The sequence below is a fragment of the Nyctereutes procyonoides genome, unplaced genomic scaffold, assembly GCF_905146905.1.
Source record: "Nyctereutes procyonoides isolate TBG_1078 unplaced genomic scaffold, NYPRO_anot_genome, whole genome shotgun sequence".
In the NCBI taxonomy this organism is placed as follows: Eukaryota; Metazoa; Chordata; class Mammalia; order Carnivora; family Canidae; genus Nyctereutes; species Nyctereutes procyonoides.
This window is the reverse complement of record NW_026575117.1, coordinates 23,259,039-23,278,173: the sequence shown is the minus strand read 5'-3', so window position 1 is coordinate 23,278,173 and position 19,135 is coordinate 23,259,039. Positions and strand designations below refer to the sequence as shown.

The 19,135-nt window shown below is 54.1% G+C and overlaps 1 protein-coding gene across 16 annotated transcripts in view; it reads right to left on the bottom strand.

Annotated features, from left to right (window-relative positions):
• Nucleotides 1-19,135, bottom strand: part of PLEKHA6 (pleckstrin homology domain containing A6) — a 140,459-nt gene that overhangs the window by 4,411 nt on the left and 116,913 nt on the right. For 10 of the 16 annotated variants that reach the window (XM_055334189.1, XM_055334193.1, XM_055334191.1 and 7 more), the window contains 14 exons: nt 16,064-16,144; nt 15,107-15,175; nt 13,735-13,815; nt 13,305-13,454; nt 12,305-12,400; nt 10,665-10,776; nt 9,927-10,066; nt 8,804-8,953; nt 7,450-7,579; nt 7,132-7,238; nt 5,877-6,053; nt 4,673-4,840; nt 4,450-4,583; nt 3,787-3,932 (listed from right to left, as the gene is read on the bottom strand). In XM_055334189.1, coding sequence (XP_055190164.1) covers nt 3,787-3,932; nt 4,450-4,583; nt 4,673-4,840; nt 5,877-6,053; nt 7,132-7,238; nt 7,450-7,579; nt 8,804-8,953; nt 9,927-10,066; nt 10,665-10,776; nt 12,305-12,400; nt 13,305-13,454; nt 13,735-13,815; nt 15,107-15,175; nt 16,064-16,144 — 1,741 coding nt within the window. The remainder of the gene's footprint in view (nt 1-3,786; nt 3,933-4,449; nt 4,584-4,672; nt 4,841-5,876; nt 6,054-7,131; nt 7,239-7,449; nt 7,580-8,803; nt 8,954-9,926; nt 10,067-10,664; nt 10,777-12,304; nt 12,401-13,304; nt 13,455-13,734; nt 13,816-15,106; nt 15,176-16,063; nt 16,145-19,135) is intronic. The other 6 variants (XM_055334194.1, XM_055334197.1, XM_055334190.1 and 3 more) reach the window with 5 other exon arrangements.

Genomic DNA, 19,135 nt, shown 5'->3' with positions numbered 1-19,135 from the left:
ATTCTACGTCCACTGCACACAACTCAGATGCGTGTGTTTGTGCACTTCCAAACCCATACGCTTCCATGTGATCCAACACACGTGTAACATCACACACAAGCACATTCGCGAACGCTTTCAAAACACATATTTGTGTGTATGTCTGTATGGCGAGCCCAGCGGTTAGTTATCCGGCAACTTCAACTTCTAAGACAATCAAAAAAGTCAAAAAACCAAGCAAGGGCTATTTCAGGAAAGCCAAATATCTATTGCAACGTGCACGTGGTGAAGCTCGTACAATTATTGGCAGACAAGCTCCTTGGAGTCCAGTTACTCTTATTTCTACACACTTCTGATAGGAGTCGACCTGCTGGATGTCTACCCCGCGGAAGATAAGAAACAGGGAAATTTAGGGGAGAGAGAGGACTCCAGGAGGCCCACTGAAGATAGAAAAAAGTACAACTGAGGAGAAAAAGCCTTTTGTGAAATGTAGCTTATAATACCCTTAAAAATACAACAGTTTGGGAGCACGTAGCATAGTTATGATCTGTACCAACTCTGGCTGCAGAGGGCATCCCTTCAACGGCTCAGCAAAAACATGGATTTTTATAATGATACTAAATGAACAAGAGCAAGAAAGATGAATTATGTTAAATATAACTCCTTTATAAAGGCAGAGAAGTTTTAAGTGTATATTAGGGTATATTAGGAACGTATCTATTGAAATAGTGAAAATTCACGGGGCTCCTGGGTGGTTGTCGGTTATGTGGCTACCTCCGGCTCAGGTCATGATCTCCGGGTCCTGGGATGGAGCCCTGCATCAGGCTCCATGCTGGTGGTGGTGGTGGGGGGGGGGTTGTTCTCTGCCCCCCCCCCCCGCCGCTCATGCTCTATCTCTCTCTCTCTCCCCCCTCTCTCAACAACAAACAAACAACAAACAAATAAAATCTTTATATAAAAAAAAGAAAGAAACAGGGGCACCTGGGTAGCTCAGTTGGGTAAGCATCTGCCTTTGGCTCAGGTCACGATCCTGGGGTTCTGCGATCAAGCCCTGCATTGGGGTCCCTGCTCACCCTCTCCCTTTGCACCTCTCCCCCTGCTCATGTTCTCACTCACTTTGCTCTCTCTCAAATAAATGAAAAAAAAAATCTTAAAAAAAAATAGACAACCTTTAAAAAAAAAAAAAGAAAGTTAAAATTCACACAGATAGTAGCTGTGTATGGGATAGATGTGATATTATGATTGTGTGTTCACAAGTAATACCACATCTGCTTGCATTGGTAATTGGTCACATCCTTCACCTTCATGAGACACGCTCTCTCCCATCCTGCACACGCAGATACACATTTACGAATATTGCAATGTATACGCTGTGCACAACATACACACAAATGTGTTTTATCACTCCTCATACTGCAAAAAAGCCAATTATACTTAAATACATTCATACATATTATACTTAAGTACATTCATAAACACTACCTCCATCCGTATATTGTACACTCACATACACGTATACAAACTCCAGGAGTTTACTAAATGCCGCCCGTACTCATAAATAATGGTCTCTGAACAATATTCATAGACATTCTGCACACATATACACACATAGTTCTATGTTTGCACTCAAATATTCCCTTCACCCACGCACTTGAGTATACACAAGTACATGTGTGTCTACACACATCACCCCCTACGGACACCGCACATGATATCCTGCCACGCGTACAAATGTGAAATTGTTGCGCCTTCCCATATGCCTCATGCCTGAGTCTGTACATTCTGGGTATACTGACAAGCATTACACCATCCACGCCACATACCCACACTGGGGCACCTCCTCTCCACTCTGAGCTCGCTGCACCGTCATTATGGCCCGACACCAGCACTCCCATACACACAGTCCCAGGCTTGAACCTATGCCCACAAACAGCCCTCCCTGTCCCTGGCAAGGCTGCAGCTCTGGGAATCTGGGCCAGAGGCCAAGGGACAGTGGGCACAGTAGGCTAAGTCTGAGGTCTGGCCCTGCTATGCCATTTTTTAAATAGTTGGGGTTTTGGCAAAAGCAGAGTGACGGTTTGCTTTCAGCGCACAGATCCTGAAATGTAAGCTGGTGTGTATCGAGAAGGAAATCTGATAGGCTAGGGTGGGTTTTGTTTTCATGGAACCTTTGGCTGAGAAACTATAGTAGGGAGAGAGCCAGGGACTGGGGCGAGGGCAGAGGGAAGTTTTAAAAACAGTGTTGTGCGCTCTGACCCTTGAAACAGGAAGTTGCCTTTTGCCTAGAGCATGAGGAATTTGATCTTTGGAAGATTCGAGTTCATTTTACAGCTGAACTACAGAGAGGTAGGATGGAGGCCTCTGTGCAGCCAAACTGGTTCTGCTTCCTTTGGCTGCAAGATGGGACTATCTGAAGCCCATCCCTTCTCTTGTCCTCAATCCAGCCCAACCGACCTCCTCTCTCTGAAATACCTCCAAGGGTGTTCCCTGCCCGCCCACTTAATGTCCATTAGACCCTAACTGCCAGTAGGTTCTTCCTTAAGGCATAAATTTCCTTTGTTGCAGCCTGAAACCCTCTGGTCCCTAAAACTATCCATATTTAAAAGAGTGAGAAAAACCATACACAGATCCTATTTCTACTCCAGCTATTGCTACGTCAACGAATCCAATCACAGTCACCAACACCACCATGACCACATCTGGCTACCATTTATCGAGCACTTACTAAGTGCCAGGCACTGTGCTAGGTGCTTCGCATTTATCATCACCATTCCTCACGCCACCAGGCAGCTGTTCTGATTTGAATTTTACATGTGAGCGAACGGAGTCTCAGAAAGCCAGAATTCAAATCCCCCTTGGTCACCAACATGAAACGCTGTAGCTGTTCTACTGGGCTCCTGGCTACGGCCTTGATCGCCGGCCCCTCACCCAGGCGACTGTCACTGTGGGCTAACATACCTGTCTCTCGGCCTCCTCCTTCTACTCAAGTCCTTGCAGACCTGGCATCCTTCCCGGGCGTCCCTCTGGACTAGCTTCAAAGCTCTCCCTGTCTGTCCTAACCACCTTTTGGTCTGAGGAGGAGGACATATCCTGTTGTCTTCCCTCCAACCTGGCTTCATGACGGCAACTAACCACTGCACTTCCTCCATCCGGCCCCCTCCCATGAAGAGTCTCTTCCATTCTTCCTGATCCCATTCTCACTTTCTCTGGGGTGGTATCTCGGGCTGACTTTCACCCCACTGTGTCTACTCGGAACCCTCTTACTTTTGAATCAGTGTATGAGTCCGTTCCTCAGGCTCGTCTTTTCTTAGAAAAGTGGGTTTGGGTCAGTAGCCAGGGCCTGACTATTGCTCTCATCTCTGGCTACCAGCCCCATTTTCACCTTCCTATTTGCACGCAGCAAGAACGGGAAGTGAGAGGGTAGCCTGCGATGCCTGTCCCTCACTTCACAACTGGTAATACTTTGATCCTTCCCAGCCAAGCTCAGGTATTGCCTCTTAGCTGTGCCCTTCCTTGAGCTGCCCAGGTAGAGTGGTGCCCTTGCTCCCTGCATGGCCTCTGGCCATTCCTCCACAGAGCGGCGAGAAGGGTCATCACAGTTCTGAGCTCCTGGATGCAACTCTGGCCCCTTGGTACCCCACTGAGCCTAGCACAGTATCTGGTGCTCAATAAATGCTCATCTTGACCTTGAGGAAAGTCTCACTGGCCCTGGACCTCTCTAGCCCTGGCCCCCTCACAGCACTGAGCTTCCTCCCCTGCACCTGGTCAGCCGGTCTCCCTGGAGGAGTGAGGCCCGGCCCCTCTCACCAGACAGCATGCGGCCCCTGCGGGAGGCCTCGGTCGCCAGGGCACAGGAGATTTCAATCCGCTTCTCCTGCTCCTGCAGCTGGCTCTCTGAGTCCTGGGGCACGTCCACAAGGTCCCCCTCGCCGATGGGCACCACGTTCTGCATACTGAAGAGGCACAGACACACAGACATGGAGTGGGGGGACAGGATGGTCCAATTGGCTTGGGGGGGGGCCTGTGAACTGAGGTTGGCAAGGTGGCCAGAGGCCTGTGAGTGGGCAGGCTCTGGTTCCCAGCAAGGCTGTCCCCAGGGGTGAGTGGGACCCAGGCAAAACACATTTCGGGACCCCCCACCGCAATGTTTTAAAATGAATTAGAAGATTCAAGTGAACATTTAGGGCAGCCTTGATGAGGAAGAGAAGTCACCAGTGGGCAACCCATCAGTTTGTCTTGACAACAGCACATGCCCGTGTCCAGCAGGTTGTTTTGGAACTCGACGGCAGCGTCACTGCCCTGCCACAGGGCTGGGCCTGGTCTGCTGCCTTGAGCCGCTGCCTCCATTCGCTCTCCGCCTGGGAGACTCAGGGCTCCCACTGGCATGGGTTGGGGGGCTGGATTCGGTGGCACTAGTGCCCCTGGTGCTAGGGTGGGCAGAGAATGTTGAGGTTCACTCAGACACGTTACCTGGACTTGGCAATGAGTGTCTTGATCCTCTCCACCTTCTTCTGCTTTTCCTTCAACTCCTCGGGACTCAGGGGAGTATCAGGCTCCAGGTCAATATACCGTTCAGGGATGAGGACTTTGTCTGGCGTGGAGAGCTGTGAAGGGATCCAGGTCAGCACCTCCATTCCACCTGCCAACCCCCCAGGCTTTCTTCTCCCGCTCTGCCCTCCTGGACTTCACTCACCTCCTTATTGATGTCCACATCATAGTGCTGGGGTTCCAGCTCCATTTTGCGAAGCCGGGCAATTTCCTCTCTCGGTGTCTCATAGGCCTGCCCACCAGGCTCCTCTGCCCGCAGGGCTGCTTCCAAGTTGGAGATGTCCACCTCATGGATGCTACGGTGACGGCGCACCTGGGGGACAGAACCATCATGACCACAGAGGGACTTTGTCCCGCTGCCGGCAGCTTGTCCTCTGCTACCCATGCCTCCAGACAGCCCTAAACCAGGCCTGTGTTCCCGCTGTCCCCGCTCATCACACCCGATCTGGCTGTCACCCCATCGCTCTCACTGCAGGGCAACTATCCTCTTTCTACACTGTTTGTCCAAGGCCTGCCCACCTGCAAAGGCCCAGAGGCAAAAATCTCATCAGTGCATCTCATCCATACTTGTTACTTCTCATCCGGTGCTGCTCTGTGTTCATATTATGTGTCACATATTTTAGGCAGTTGGATTAGTGTGTCCTACGTTCGTCTTTAGTGGTTTCCTATTATAGGATCTCCAAACCACCAAGGAGAATGTAAGCTGTTTGAAGGTAGGACTTTTAATCATTATTTTCCTGTATTGCTGAGTGCTAGAAAGAAAAAGTAGGCAGATGCCTGGGGCTACTCCCAGCTCCACACTCAGCAGCCAAGTGGTCCAGGAATCCCTAATTTTTCCTGTGTTTCCCTATCTCTAAAACAGGGGGGATCGTTCCTAACCTGGCACTGCTGAAAGATCTAAACAAAATAACACGAGATTCGAGAATTGTGCAGGGCCATGCACCAGCACACTATTAGCATTATCCTCAGTAGATCCAGCCCAGTGGTAAATATCCAGAAAATGTTCTAGAAATATGTTTAAGTGATGGCTCCTCCTGGGGAGTGAATTTTGCACTATTCTCTATCGACTGAATTTTGTGTAATTCATTTCAACTAAAATAATCAGCGCATTCCTTTCTGTAAGTTATTTTTCTTTGAATATATACAAGGAATGCTTGTTGCAATGTATCTTCTGCCCAGTGGGGAGAAGCCTCGGCCAGTTCTCCCAAGTGCCCAGCATGGGTCCTTCCCAGCCCCTCTCTCTCTCTGTGCCCCTCACCCAACCGCTGTGGCCAGGCCGGTCACGAGCTGGGAGTGGGCAGCGTTGGCAGATGTTGAGCCATGGCCGCGGGTGGCTGGGGGGACGTTACCACTTTGTAGGTGGGCCGGCTGGCAGGGTCAGGGGCTGGACTGGCTGGGAGCTGCAGGCTCCTCCGCTTCTCCTTCATGGAGCCACTTTGATGCCTCCGCATGCGATCCATCTGCTCCTCCACGCTCATCTTGACCTTGCCCTCGCCGGGGAACACTGCACTTTTGGGGCGCTCCTGCTGCAGCAGGGAGAACAGGGCTCTGACAGGTGCTCATCCCCCACTCCCAGCTTATTCACCTGCCCTAATGCCTTAAATGTCCCTTCTCTGGGAAGCCTGTCTGTAGTGGGTTTAAATAATGGCCCCTAAATCATATATGCAGGTCCTAATCCCCCAGGACCTGTGAATATGACCTTATTTGGAAATAGGATCTTCGTGGATGTAGTTAAGGGAAGGATCTTGAGAAGAGATCATCTGGAATTAGAGTGAACCCTGAATCCAATCTTAGAGGTCCTCATAAGAGACAAAAGGAGACACAGAGTAGAAGGCAATGTGAAGGTGGACGCAGATACTGGAGTGTTGTGTCTACGAGCCAGGGAACCCTGCAGATGGCCGGTCACACCAGAAGCCAGGAGGCGGGCATGGGATGGATGGGACCAGCCCTGCTGATACCCTGATTTTGGGCTTCTGGCCTCCACAGCTGTGAGAGAATAGACTTCTGTCGTTTTAAGCCCCCGAGCTTGGGGGGGCTATCTCAACTTCCCACAGCCCTGGGAAATGAACTTACTGCCTGTGGTCAGCACATTTGACTCTGGCTGCTGATTTTTGTTGGATTTGTCTCCCATCACTGGCACATTACAATAATTTTGTTAGGGGGCACCTGGGTGGCTCAGTCAGTTAAGCGTCTGCCTTTGGGTCAGATCATGATCTCAGGGTCCTGGGTTCAAGCCCTGAGTTGGGGGGTCCCCTGCTCAGCGGGGAGTCTGGTTCTCCTTCTCCCTCTTCCTCTCCCCCACACTCATGCATGCTCGCTCTCTCTCTCTCTCTCTCTCAAATAAATTAAATCTTAAATAATAATAATGATTTTGTTAACTATTCTTCTTTCTTATGTGTATCTGTCTTGTCCCTTGATAGGACAAGATTCCACAGAGGTCTTCTTCTATGGAGAAGGAAGACTTCTCCAGTGGGGCTATTGCCCTCTCCCACTTGTCCCTGCCTTCGCCTCCTGCCTTGGGTTTCTTGAGTGGTGGACAGATGGGTGGATACACAGATGACCCTGGGCTCCCGCCGGGCTTCAGGGCCCATAGGCCATACTCACCCGGGAGGACAGTCCGTTGGTAAGTCCATTAGCACTCCTCCTCACCACCCTTGATGGAGTCACCTCTTCATCAGTGGGTGACTTTGTCCGAGGAGGCACAATGCCAACTGTAGGGAGACAGAACAGCCAGTGGGCCTTCTGGAGAGCGGCAGAGCAGGGGGACAGGGAAGCCTGCTTCCCTGAGGAGGCTGAGTCCCACCTGTGGCAGAGAGGAAAGGCCCAGGATGGGTGGGCATTCGCTCTCTTTGGTTGTGAGAGCCCCTGTCTGGGCTCCTGACACTTGGCCTTCCTTCTAGGGGAGGATGGGACAGGAAGTACCTTTGTTGAGAGCTGCCTGCTTCTCTGCCTCCACCTCTTGCCTGGTGGGCACAAGGCTGATGTCTCTAGTGGTGTCCAGGGGTGATGTCTGGTAGGGGTCTTTCTTGCTCTGCTCATAGCTTGCCTTGGGCTGGGGGTAGAAACGAGAAGATGGTCAATGCTATAGGGACTGCTGGGAATTTGGCACTCAGGGATGTTTCTTTGCTTTGCAATGGTTGGAGCATAAACACAGGACGAGAAAACTCTAAGTGTGCCAGCTGGGAAGTGGGTAGGGACGCAATGGAGCCTCCCACCCATGCCACCTTAAGGCTGGCCAATGCTGGGTCATCTTGGGAAGTGAGCGCTCAGGGCTTCCAGGAGGCTCTCAGCTGAGGCCCAGCAGAGAGGCCCCTCAACCTGACCAGTCCTCTTGGCAAGTGCCAAGCAGCACAGACTTGCTGTAAGCCGGAGAGGAGGAACGCTGGAGAAGGCTACAAGGCCAAGGATCTCTGAGGATTCTGTTGGGAACTCACCCAAAACTTGAGCAAAAGAGCCAGCTGGGCTTTGGTACCGAGATTCTGGGGGACAGAGAAGTACATTTAGCTTGAGGGCTTGCAGAATCATGAGGTTAGAGGGGGCCTCCGACACCACTGGCAGCCCCCTGTGCTCCCATAGTGCAGCTAAAGAGTCTGGCCTCAGCGAGGGACAGTTGAAAAGCCTGGGCCAGAGGCTGGAAACACCAGCCAGAGTCCAGTGAGAGAGCGTGGGTAAGCCCCACCGCCTCCCCTCGCCTGGAAAGCCTGCTCTGCCCTGCTCTCTCGGCAGCGCCTCGGGGGCTGTGCGGATCCCAGCAGCTGAGATGGATGAGAATCTTCCCAGTTTTAGACACAGGACTACTCACCAAGCAACCTCTTCCCTAACCACCTGCCTCCCGGGGAGGCAGATCAGGGCCTGTATCCTTACACGCCAGGGCCGAGAACACCCAGGAGGACACAGGCAAGGCAGAGAGAGAGAGAGACAGCGTGGAAGGACCGGGGTCTGAGGTGGACAGGAAGGGATCGGAATGGCACCAGTAGCCGCGGGGACCTCAATTTTCCTTGCCGGCGCGTGCTGGTGGGCAGTGGGGCACACCGCCACTCGAGTCGGGGGCTGCCCTGGACCCTGGGCGTGGTGACACTCATTTCCCCTCCGTCCCCAGAGAGCCAGATGGGGACTCCGCCACCCCGGTCCTCACCCCGGAGTCCGACTGGATGGCTGCAGGGAAGTTCATAGTGCAACAGGGACAAAGTGGCTCTGTGTCCTGCCCTGCCCCTTGCCGGGCCCTTTGCCCCACTCCCTCCGCCCCTGCCCTCCAGGACCCAAGGGTGCTGGGTACCTGACCCCTGGCTGGCTCGCCACTGCGGTGCCAGGAAGGGGAGCTGGGGGGTGGCCAGAAGCGGCTCTCGCTAGGGAGTGGCGGCACATTTGGAGGAGACTCCAGGGGGACGTAGGCTTTGGGGAGGGGGGGCCGTGGCGGGCCAGGCTCCTGAGGCAGAGAGAAGCCAGAGCATTAGGAGGAAGGACAGCAGCCACTGTGAGAGCAGGAGAGAAGAGCATTAGCAAGGGACAGACGACATCATGGGGACCTGCGGGGGCCCTAGACCCCCCCAACTCCCACCTGCAGCCTGGGGGTGGGGAGCTGTAGCTCTGGAGGGGGCTCAGCCTGGCCGCGAAGGCCCTCCTTGGCTCAGCCCCACCTGGCACTGTGCTCCATGTTCCCCAAAATTCTCCTCCAGGCTCCCTGCTCCTTGCCTCACCATCCCCCAGGGCATATTCGTACCCTGTGTCTGTGCTTCTGCTACCTCTCCCGTCTGTGATGCAACCCCCTGTCCCCCTCACTCCCCTCCCATCTGTGATGTGTCCCCCCTCACTCCTCTCCTGCCCCAAAGCTTAATAGTCCAGTGAAAGCTCCACCGTCTCTTTGGAACATCAGGGCTTTTACAGTCAGTCCTGAGACACACACCGCCGAGTTCCAGAGGCCGGCCGTAGCCTACAAGTCAGTCCTGGTACCCAGTGGACGCTGGGATCCCCAAGAGAAGGGCCCTGGGCACGCACATGTACGTTTCTGAGAGGGCCTCAGCTCATCCGTCACTCCCTGTAGACACCTGTTGATTGCCCAGCTCGGAAGCTGCTCCTCACGCCCACTCTCAACCCTCTCACACGCTGGAACAACCCTGGATTGACATTCCCACTAAGCGTTGACTGTATATTTGTTAACCGAGACAGACCTCCCTGGAAGGGAGCTAAAGATGACAAATGCAGATGAGAGCAAGTAAAGGAAGAATCTGGAAGGAAGTTCACCACGCTGGGTGCAAGAACGCCCCTGTTGCGGACAGGAAGCTGAAGCAGTAGGACAGGAGGCCTCCGGGGCAGAGCTGGGTGCAGTCTGTGTCCTTCGGGCTGATGAGGACTGAATCCTCCCTCCCCCACCTACCTTCTACTTCATTTCCTCAGCTTACCTCACTGGACCCAGGCTTGGTGGGGGACCCCTGTGAGCCGGACACCAGAGAAAAGGGGCTCAGGGGGCTGGTGAGACTGGCGGAGCTGAGAGGGCTGGCGGGGCTGTTGGAGTTGTAGGTGGCCGTGGGGCCGAGTCCTCCTGGGGGCAAGCAGAGAGGAGAGATGAGGGATGGGCAGGGTAGGGGTGTGGCCTGGCATGTGGGTGGGCTCCAGAGGTGGAGGAGGCAGGGGAGGATCCAGGGACGTGCGTGCGAGGGAGGCCTCAGGGCCACGGGCCTGCCCAAGGCTGGGGCCGGGATGCAGGCTGGAGGTGGGGAAGCAGGCTGGGCAGGGGTTAGATAACAGATGGAAAGGACACTGTTGCCCCTGAGATGTCGAAGAAAGCCAACACCAAGTCCTAGGGCCTCAGGAGGACACTAAGGTAGTGGCTTCAGATCCCCACCTGGCCCATGGGCTTGGGGAGCCGGTGGGGCACAGGTGCTCTTTGACCTTTTCTGGGGTGGAATCGAGACCATCAGGGTCAAGTGTCTCTGAGTGGCATGTCCGGTGTGTCCTGGGAGGAGGGGGAGGAATAAGGGAGTCCTACCTACCATCCCGGGGGAACATTCTGGAGGCCCTGACTAGCTCTGGGGACAGTGTGAGGGCCTGAAGAGGTTTGAGCTGACAGATGTGGGAGGGAAGCCAGAGACAGCAGAGAGTTTCTGGTGAGCCCTTCAGGCGGCGAAGGCAGCACCCACCTCTGTGTTTGGCTGTGTCTGTGCCCCGGGATGGGTTATTCTTCCTCAGCCCCTCCATCACGTCCTGGATCCTCCAGATCTCCTTCTGGATTTGCCGGTTGAGCACCTCATTCTGGAACCGCACAAGAGCAGGTCAAGGAAAGTGGCTTCGGGGACTGCCCCAGCCTTCTCCCTGCGTCCCTTTGGGCCAGCAGTAGGCAGGAGCCTTGTGTGCGTGCACGTGCAAGCGCGCAGCTGCATCCTTAGCGTCCCCGGAAGATCAGGGTGCTCCTGCAGCCAATGCCCCCCTTGGGGGACTCTTTTTTTTTTAATTTTTATTTATTTATGATAGTCACACACAGAGAGAGAGAGAGAGAGAGAGGCAGAGACACAGGCAGAGGGAGAAGCAGGCTCCATGCACCGGGAGCCCGACGTGGGATTCGATCCCGGGTCTCCAGGATCGCGCCCTGGGCCAAAGGCAGGCGCCAAACCGCTGCGCCACCCAGGGATCCCTCTTGGGGGACTCTTAATGGTCTCCTGTTGTCATGGGCAAGGGTTTCCAATTTACTAATGTTCTTTCTATCCAAACGGCCCTTTTGAAATACTGACACCCAATGTATGAATGCCTGAGTAGTCATGGATTATGTTGGGTTAGAGTTTTCATTCTTTGAAAAATCACTGCTGCTGCTTATTGAGCACCCGCACCCCACTCTCACCCCACCTGCCGGGCAGCACGCGGAGGGCTCTGCATACACTAACTCCTTTCAGCTGTACAAGGACTCTGTGTGGCTCAGGCAGCAAGTGTCCCGACTTGGGAGATGAAGAGACTTGTGCCCAAGACCCTGTGTGAGTAAGCAGCGCGACCACCATCTGTGTCTGGAGGTTTGTCTCAAGAGCTGGTGCCCTTGACCACGGTGCTTTCCTATCTCCTGAAATGTGCATGTTGGAAGTCAGGCTTGCCCACAGCTCATGGAGGCTTCGGTGCTCAGGACCTGGAGCCCCTCCCCTCCCCCTCCCCAAACCAGCTACGAGGCTGGGGGGCGGGGGGGCGGGGAGTTTCGTCACCCGGAGGAAACCAGGGGAACGGGGGCATGACCTGCATCAGATGGACAGGGCTCGCAAAGCTGGCCAGCTAGAGAAGACGCAGAGTCGGGACAACAGGAATGTCCTAGGGTCAGTATGTGCCTTGCCTCGGAGCAGAGTGTTTTTAACCTGGCCCTGGAAGGAAAGCGCTTTCCTATCATAAAGGTCCTGAGCCGCTGGCTCCCGTAGGGCCTACTGCTTCTGGGGTCACGAGAGATAGCTGCACCTATATACTCACACCTACACCTGCATGTGATCTAAACCCGCATCCAGACCTACATCTGTATCTGTATGGACGTGTTAAATCCTTGCGGTCATCAGGTATGTCTAACCTAGCTCTCTCATGTTTCCCTTTACTCCGTCCTCATGATTTGATGCAACTAAAGAAAGATCCACATCATCTCCATCCTGAAAGCATCTGTTTTACGTGGCTCTGAACCTTGTCTTTTGTCTCAGGACTGACTCCCTGTCTCAAGTCTCTGAGATCTCTGAAGCAAGAAAGGAAGCCACTTGGGTCTCTTTTGGCCCAAGGAGAAGGGAAGGCACACTCACCCCTCCTGCCCCAGGGCCCTCTTTACCTGAACGTCCAAATTGAGCTGTTCCCAGAGGTCATCGTGCAGAGCAGAGACCTCTGACTCCAGGCTCTCATACTCTATGGTACTGTTCGTCAGGGCCTGCAGCGGGAAGTGGGCTTACTGAGAGGATGGCCGTTCCCAAGGCCTTCCTTCCTGCCCCGCGCTGGGGCCCAGGGACCTGGGGTCTGGCAGGGCTGAGGAAGAGGGCACACAGGGACAGGAGGAAGGCCCAGGGCTGAGACATTCTGATGAGAGCCCAACACTGGCCTTACAAGAGATGCAGTGGCCCATCCAACTGCAGGCCGAAGCAGAGAAACCAGAATCCTCTCCAGATGTGGGCGTAGGCCCAAAGGGGATCAGACCATGTCCCCCCCCGCCCCTCCTGTTCTCTCCAGACTGGGTGACACAAAGCGGAGAGCACAAAGAGAGAAAACCCAGAGAGGTTTGCTCCCTGGGTTTTAGAGACTTTCCTCCCTTCTGGGCCATGTCTTCCTGGGCCTTTTGCTGCTGCACCCCAGAACTACCGTCCAAGCAGCCTGTCCTGCAGGGTCTGCCCTGTGTCCACAGCACATGACCGGGCCAGCAGCACTACCGTCGGCGTCCTCGTTCTCCAGGGGAGAGGACAGAGGGAGGCAGCAAAGCTGTGAAAGCAGCCGAGGAGATAAGGAGCCCTGGACCTCACACTGCCCTGAACGAATCCCAGTGCAGGCACCGTTTGTGGAAAATAAGCCCGTTTCCTTGGCAGAGACTCTGTGGAGCGAGCGGGCTGGCACACCTGCTGCCTATCCGCAAGACAGTGGTAAGGCCTTTTGTTCTGCCCCTTCTTGGCCAAGAGCACTGTGCTCTTGGCCCGCAGAGGAGAGTCGGAAGCAAAAACACGCGGCCCGGGAAGGGTGGTTCTGTCCAGGCGTGACCTCGCTGATCTGGCAGGGGGATGGAGGGGTGGGGGGGTAGGGCGTGAGGGTGGGGGGGGGGTGCAGGGAGCCTGCTCCCAGTTACCTACCGTGGTGGCCTGGGACAGCTCCACCCGAATGTTGATGAGCTGGTTCTGCAGGGACTCCTTCTTGTGCAGCAACTTCTCCGGGTAGGCAGGCTGGTTTCCAAACATCTCCAGTTCCTGGTGGGTCCCCATCAAGGCACTTTCCAGGCTCTCCTGGAGAAAGGCAGGGGAAATGGCTGTAAGCCGCCCTGCTGACTCCTCTCTGGGACTCTAAGCAGCAGAGGCCTGAGTCCCCACAATTCAACTGGCAACCTCGGCAACCTCATGGAGTCGGCCCTCACTGGCAAGGGCCCACGGAAGAGCTTCAGCACTTCAGGTTCAGGGCAAGGCAGAAGACAAGGTTTTCTCAGCCTAGGGTGGAGACGGCACCCCCACACCTCTCCATGCCAGCCTACCCACGTGCCCCCAAGCCCAGGCGACCCCCGGCTCTCACCTTCTCAGCTCGGAGCTGCTGCACCAGCCGGTCCTGTTCCCTCACCACCTTGTTCTGCTCACACAATTTGCCCAGCAGCTTCTGGGGGCCCGAGGGGGTGGGGAGGAAGGGAGGGAGAGAGAAGGGGGTAAAGGACATGGTTTGATGGGGGCCTGGGACTTGGGTTAGACGGGCCTGGCCTCTGGATACCACCTCCTTTCCCTCCTGCTGAGGAACCCTAGACCTTCTTCGCCTTGGCCTTGCAGGCTCCTGGGAACAGGAATATGGTCTTCACCTTGGGAGACTCCCGTCTCCCAAGGACCTACTGGGAGGGGAGATATGCTTATTCTCTGAGAAAGTGAGTCAGCCTGAGAGGGGAGTTAAATGTTGAGCTCCTGCATTACCTTCCTCCTGGGGGTTCCAGTCCCCAGGGTTGAGGAGATAATGCGGCCTCACTGCCTAGGCCTCCCAGGTGGGCATGGATTAGAGGAGTACACGGGGTGTCTGTCTGAACAAGCAGTCTTAGGAAAATCAGTGGACAACAGAGACTGGTTCCCCAGGCTCCCAGGACTCTGTTCTCCCTTCCTTCCAGGGTCTCAGGATGGCTGACGCTTGGGACCCTCCTGAGGTCTGGCCCTGGATGGAAACCCTCCCAGACCCACTGGGCAGGTCCACCACTCAGGCAAGACCAGTTGTGATGGGGAGGAGGCATGTGAGGCCTAACTTCTCTTCTGGAAAGACTTAATGTTTTCCAACATCCACACAGGTATTTATGTCATTCCTCAAATACCCCCGTGGCTCCTTTCTACTGAGCCACATCTCGTCTTCTGGGCCTTTTAACTTCAAGGTGCAGCTCAGATGCTACCTGCTTTGTCTCTGAGCTACCAGCCCGCATGGTCGCACTGCCCTGCACTCCTGCAGAACCCACTGTCAATCCCTTTAGTACATGGATCATATGTTGCCACCTGCTGCCACCTGGCATTTCCTGCTACCCTGATGCTCCCTGAGGCCAGGGGCAGGGCTGTGCTCTTCCCTCCAGCTGCCGAGGGACTACTGCCACGCTGGGCGGAGAGCAGCCTGGCTGGCACACCTCCTAACACAGTCCGTGTTCCTGTAATAAGCAGATCCCACTACTGTCGACAACGTGGCCCAGGGCTCAGTAGGGCAACACACGCAGCCAGCATGGGAGGCAGGGTTAAGGATGAGAAGAGAAGGGACATGAGGACGTGGCAGGCAGAATGTTGTCTTCATGAGACAGGACATGGGTCAGAGGGATTGAAGAGCCACCGGAAGGACAGAGATGAAGGCAGGAAAAGCCCCAGCGGAGGAGAGCAAGGATGAGACCACAGCGGGAGGGCTGGGGAGGAGGGAGGAGCAGGAGAGCTGCTCTTACATCTGTATCTTGCTCGTTTAACTTGTAAGTGTGGAGGCCGTCCCGGAACACTTCTGGGTATGGAGGGACCTGCGGGAACATGAGGCCGGTTACAGCAGTAGGGGGACAGTTAGGGCACGTGAGGACAGGAAACCAGACAGCCCTTGCTCCGTCAGAGACTGTAGTCCCTCTGCTCTGGTAGCTTCCATTCCCAGCACCTACGCTCATTCTTTGTCCCTAGCTGGGAAGCCTGCCGTGGCCCCGGCTAGGTTCTTCCCCAACACTTATGCTGCTGGAGAGAGATGCTTCTCAGCAAATACTCAGGATCTCCTCTCTCTTCCCAAAGCTCTAGACCTATGTCGAGAGGGAGTCCGGGGGTATAGTTATCCCAGATGGCTTACTGGGAGCAACCATGAGAACACCAGTTACCCCTTGGCTGGTTTTGAGGATGAGACACAGGGAAATGGGATGAACACCAGGAACATCTGAGAATGATTATTCGGGTGGACTGCACACCAGTCGCAGGACTCGTTCTTAAACCAGAAGTACTTCTGGGTCCAGCAAATGCTGCCCACCCTTGGTGATACGTCTGCTAACCACAGGACATTCTATACAACTGGGGCACTGGATGGTTCCCTGTGCCCTTGACCCCAAAGACGTCTGTTAAGAAGATACCAAATATGAAACAAATCCTGGACATCAGAAAGCAGATTTGCGATCCCTGGCATGGTGTGGCATGTCGGTACTGGCTGTTTTGATGGTTTGAGAAATGGGCCTTGGGTTTACCCATGAACATGAAGAATGGAGGAGACACAGTGGGACTGGATAGAGGAGGGGACCAGGCGGGGCCTGGGAGATGAGGCCTGGTGGATGAGCAGGTTGGGCAGAGCAAGCCCCAACCCAAATGGCTTGACTTGACCATGCACAAGCAGCTGAAATGGTGCTGACAGGGACCATGCTGCCAGGCAGAGGTCTTACTTGCATGAAGATCTGGGCCCTGGGGGAGGAGTTCTCCACCATTCGGTTCACCATACTGATGAGAGTCTCGCTCTCACTCATCTGCAGCAGAGGAAGGAATGGACGATTCAAACTCGGACCCCCACGGATCTATCTCCCCATCTCCCGCCTGGGCTCACTTCCCGGAAATAGGAAAGGGCAGCTCTTCCTGGGGTCTCCAGCTCCCTCTGCTCAGCCTTACCCATTGCTCACCCCTTGTGAACCCAGTCCCAGGACCAGCACCAATGGTGTCCTGAGGAAAGGCCACAGAAGGGGCCTAGGGGCTGCTGTGCCCTCTCTCGTGGCTCTGAAGAGACCCTTGCCCAGTGACACTTCCGCTGAATGCCCTAGAGGTGTGGGTCTCATCCCCACCGACCAAGGTCAACTCCCTGCCCCAGCTCTCTTTCCTCGCACTGCTTCGGTTAAAGACCACACCGGCAGTTGGGAAACCCATCTCCCCAAATTTGGACTAAATGAAACAGCTGAGAAAGAAAACCTGGGGCTGCTCTTTGGATGGGCCTTCGCAGAGAGGTAGGCACAGCTCTCTCTCCCCAACCCCTGCCCACCTCTTGGCTCTAGAGTAGAAAGGATTGCTAAACACGGTTTCCAGAGCTGGGCTGGTAGCATCCATGCCGATCTTGGATGACGCTAGGGAGCAAATAAGGAGGCCAAAACAAGCAAGCCATGTTAAAGGGACACCAGATACCGGAGCACTGCTCTCCAACATGTTATCTTTGTGTTTCAAGGATCGTTAGGAACATGGGAAGGGGAAAGACTATTTGCCAAACGAAATAGAAAGAGAGATGGGGGGAAAAAAAAAAGAAAGAGAGAGAGAGAGATGGGGAAGGGCAGGATGGGGGCGGGGGAGGAAGGGAGGGAGGACAAGTCAAACAAATCAACTAGAGATGCCATCACTGGTTCCACCGTGACAGCATCAAAAAGTGAATAGATTAGGGAGTGTCCTTGGCTATGTCCCTTTAACTCAACTGACCTGCAGGAGAGGGTAGCAGAAGACAAGAGGGAAGTTGTATGGAAAAAGCTTTTTAGGAAGAGGAAGTGAGTGGGGGAAGAGATAGAGCCACCTTAGGGCAGAGCCTCTGGGGTCCTAGTTCAGGGGGCCCTCAGTTTTTGGCTCTTATCTCCCCAATGTTTGTTGGGCCCACGCATACTTTCCTCTTACTGCTTTAGGGGGCAACCCAAAGGCGGCCTTGCCTCTGTGTGTTGTGGACAGGCCAGGGGCACTCAGCCACCCCCATGTGCACGGTCCACTGCATTTTGAAAGGCTTTCCTCAGATCTGATCTCTTTGTTGCCTCTTTAGCCCATTTGGAATGTTCTTCCTATGACATAAGTGTCATTTACAAGGCTTCCCAAAGAACAGTTGTGGTAGGAGGCTGAGTGCATGTAAAAGAGCTAAGTCAACAGGACGTCAGCCACATTTTCTGTAAGGATCTGAACTCGGGTGAGTCCCTATCTTCTTGGAGCCCCACATACATGAGATCATGTTCATTGTATATGGGGTGTGTATGCGTGGGGTACGTGTGACTGTAGACGGTGTGTGTATATGTGTTTGCTGCCTGTGTGCCACGCCTGTATCCTGTGTGTGTGTGTGTGTGTGTGTGGTGTCTGTGGAGGACAGGGCACACCTGCTAATACATCAGGCTTTGAGTGGGCACAGAAGGTCCAGGCTTTTCCCGGACACCCACGGGTCTCACTTCTCGCTCAACCAGTGGATGTGAAGCAATAAAGGAGGAAAGCAAGACTGTTCTCACCCTGGCCTGCTCCCATTCACACTGTGCCTTGGGGATCTTTCAGCCCAGGTGGGCTTTGCCCCTAGGATTCCTGTGTGTCACCTCTGTCTGCCCAAAATCTCAGATCTTATGAGAAAGCACCTAGCACGGTGCCTTATACATCACAAAGGTGCCCAATTAATATTTTAAATTGAGTTTCAGAAGAAGAGGAATCAAATAGTCACAGCAGCGCTAGCACTCCTCACCACTGCCTGCCACAGTGCTCTGACGCACCCTCCCTCTTACTTGATCCTCTAGCCACTCTGGGAGGCAAGAAAGGCAGGTTCTACAATGTCCATTTTATGATTGAGAAAACAAAGGCCCAGAGAGATGAAGCAACATTTTGAAGTTAAAACACACACACACACACACACACACACACACACACACACACCAAAAAAAAAAACCAACAAAAACCATTGTAAATGGCAGAGCTCAGACTAGTCCACATTCTGGACTTTTTTTTTTTTTTTTCTTTTTTAAAGTAGGCTCCAGGGCCATCATAGAGCCCAACATGGGGTTTGAACTCATGACCCTGAGATCAAGACCTGAGCTGAGATCAAGAGTCAGACACTTCACCAACTGAGCCACCCAGATGCCCCTGGACTATTACCATATAAAACTCCCTTTTAAGATTATTGCCCTTTATCTAGAGAAGGTCCTCTGAAGAGATTTCTGAAGCTTGCAGCCTAAGGTCCTAGCCTCTTCATGAGGGCAGAGGCTCCAGGACGGGCTCTGCCGTGGCACTGAACGCTGGCACCGCCAGGCACTATAGGGGCTACATAAAGGAAAGCCTGCCCAGGAGCCAAGTCCACTCAGCCCTGCTCCTGACTACTCCGGGCACTGCAGACTCTGCTTCCTGTAGGGCCGAGCTGGTGCTTCCCAGCACTGGTCTGAGACGGCATCCTGAGACTCCTCGCCACGTGGAGTGTTCCAGTCCAGTGGTGCGGATACCGCATGATGCCTCTAGAACTAAAGTCAAGGTCCACGAGGGCTGGAAGCTGTCCCTGCTGATTAAACTGTGGATATCAGCGCTTTCCAGGGCCCAAGGCCTTCTATGAGGATGATCCCACCAAAGCCTGGAGGCCTGTTACGTGACATATGACTTGGGTCTAGAACCACCAGCAGTTCTAGCAATAGCCTCAGATTTCAACTTGAAATCCTTCTGCAGCTTTAAGAGTATAAATTGGTCCTGATGAGGTGTGACTCCTGCGTCTTCATATATTAGACAGCTCAGCTCGCAGTCACAGTCCAAGCTCCGTTACT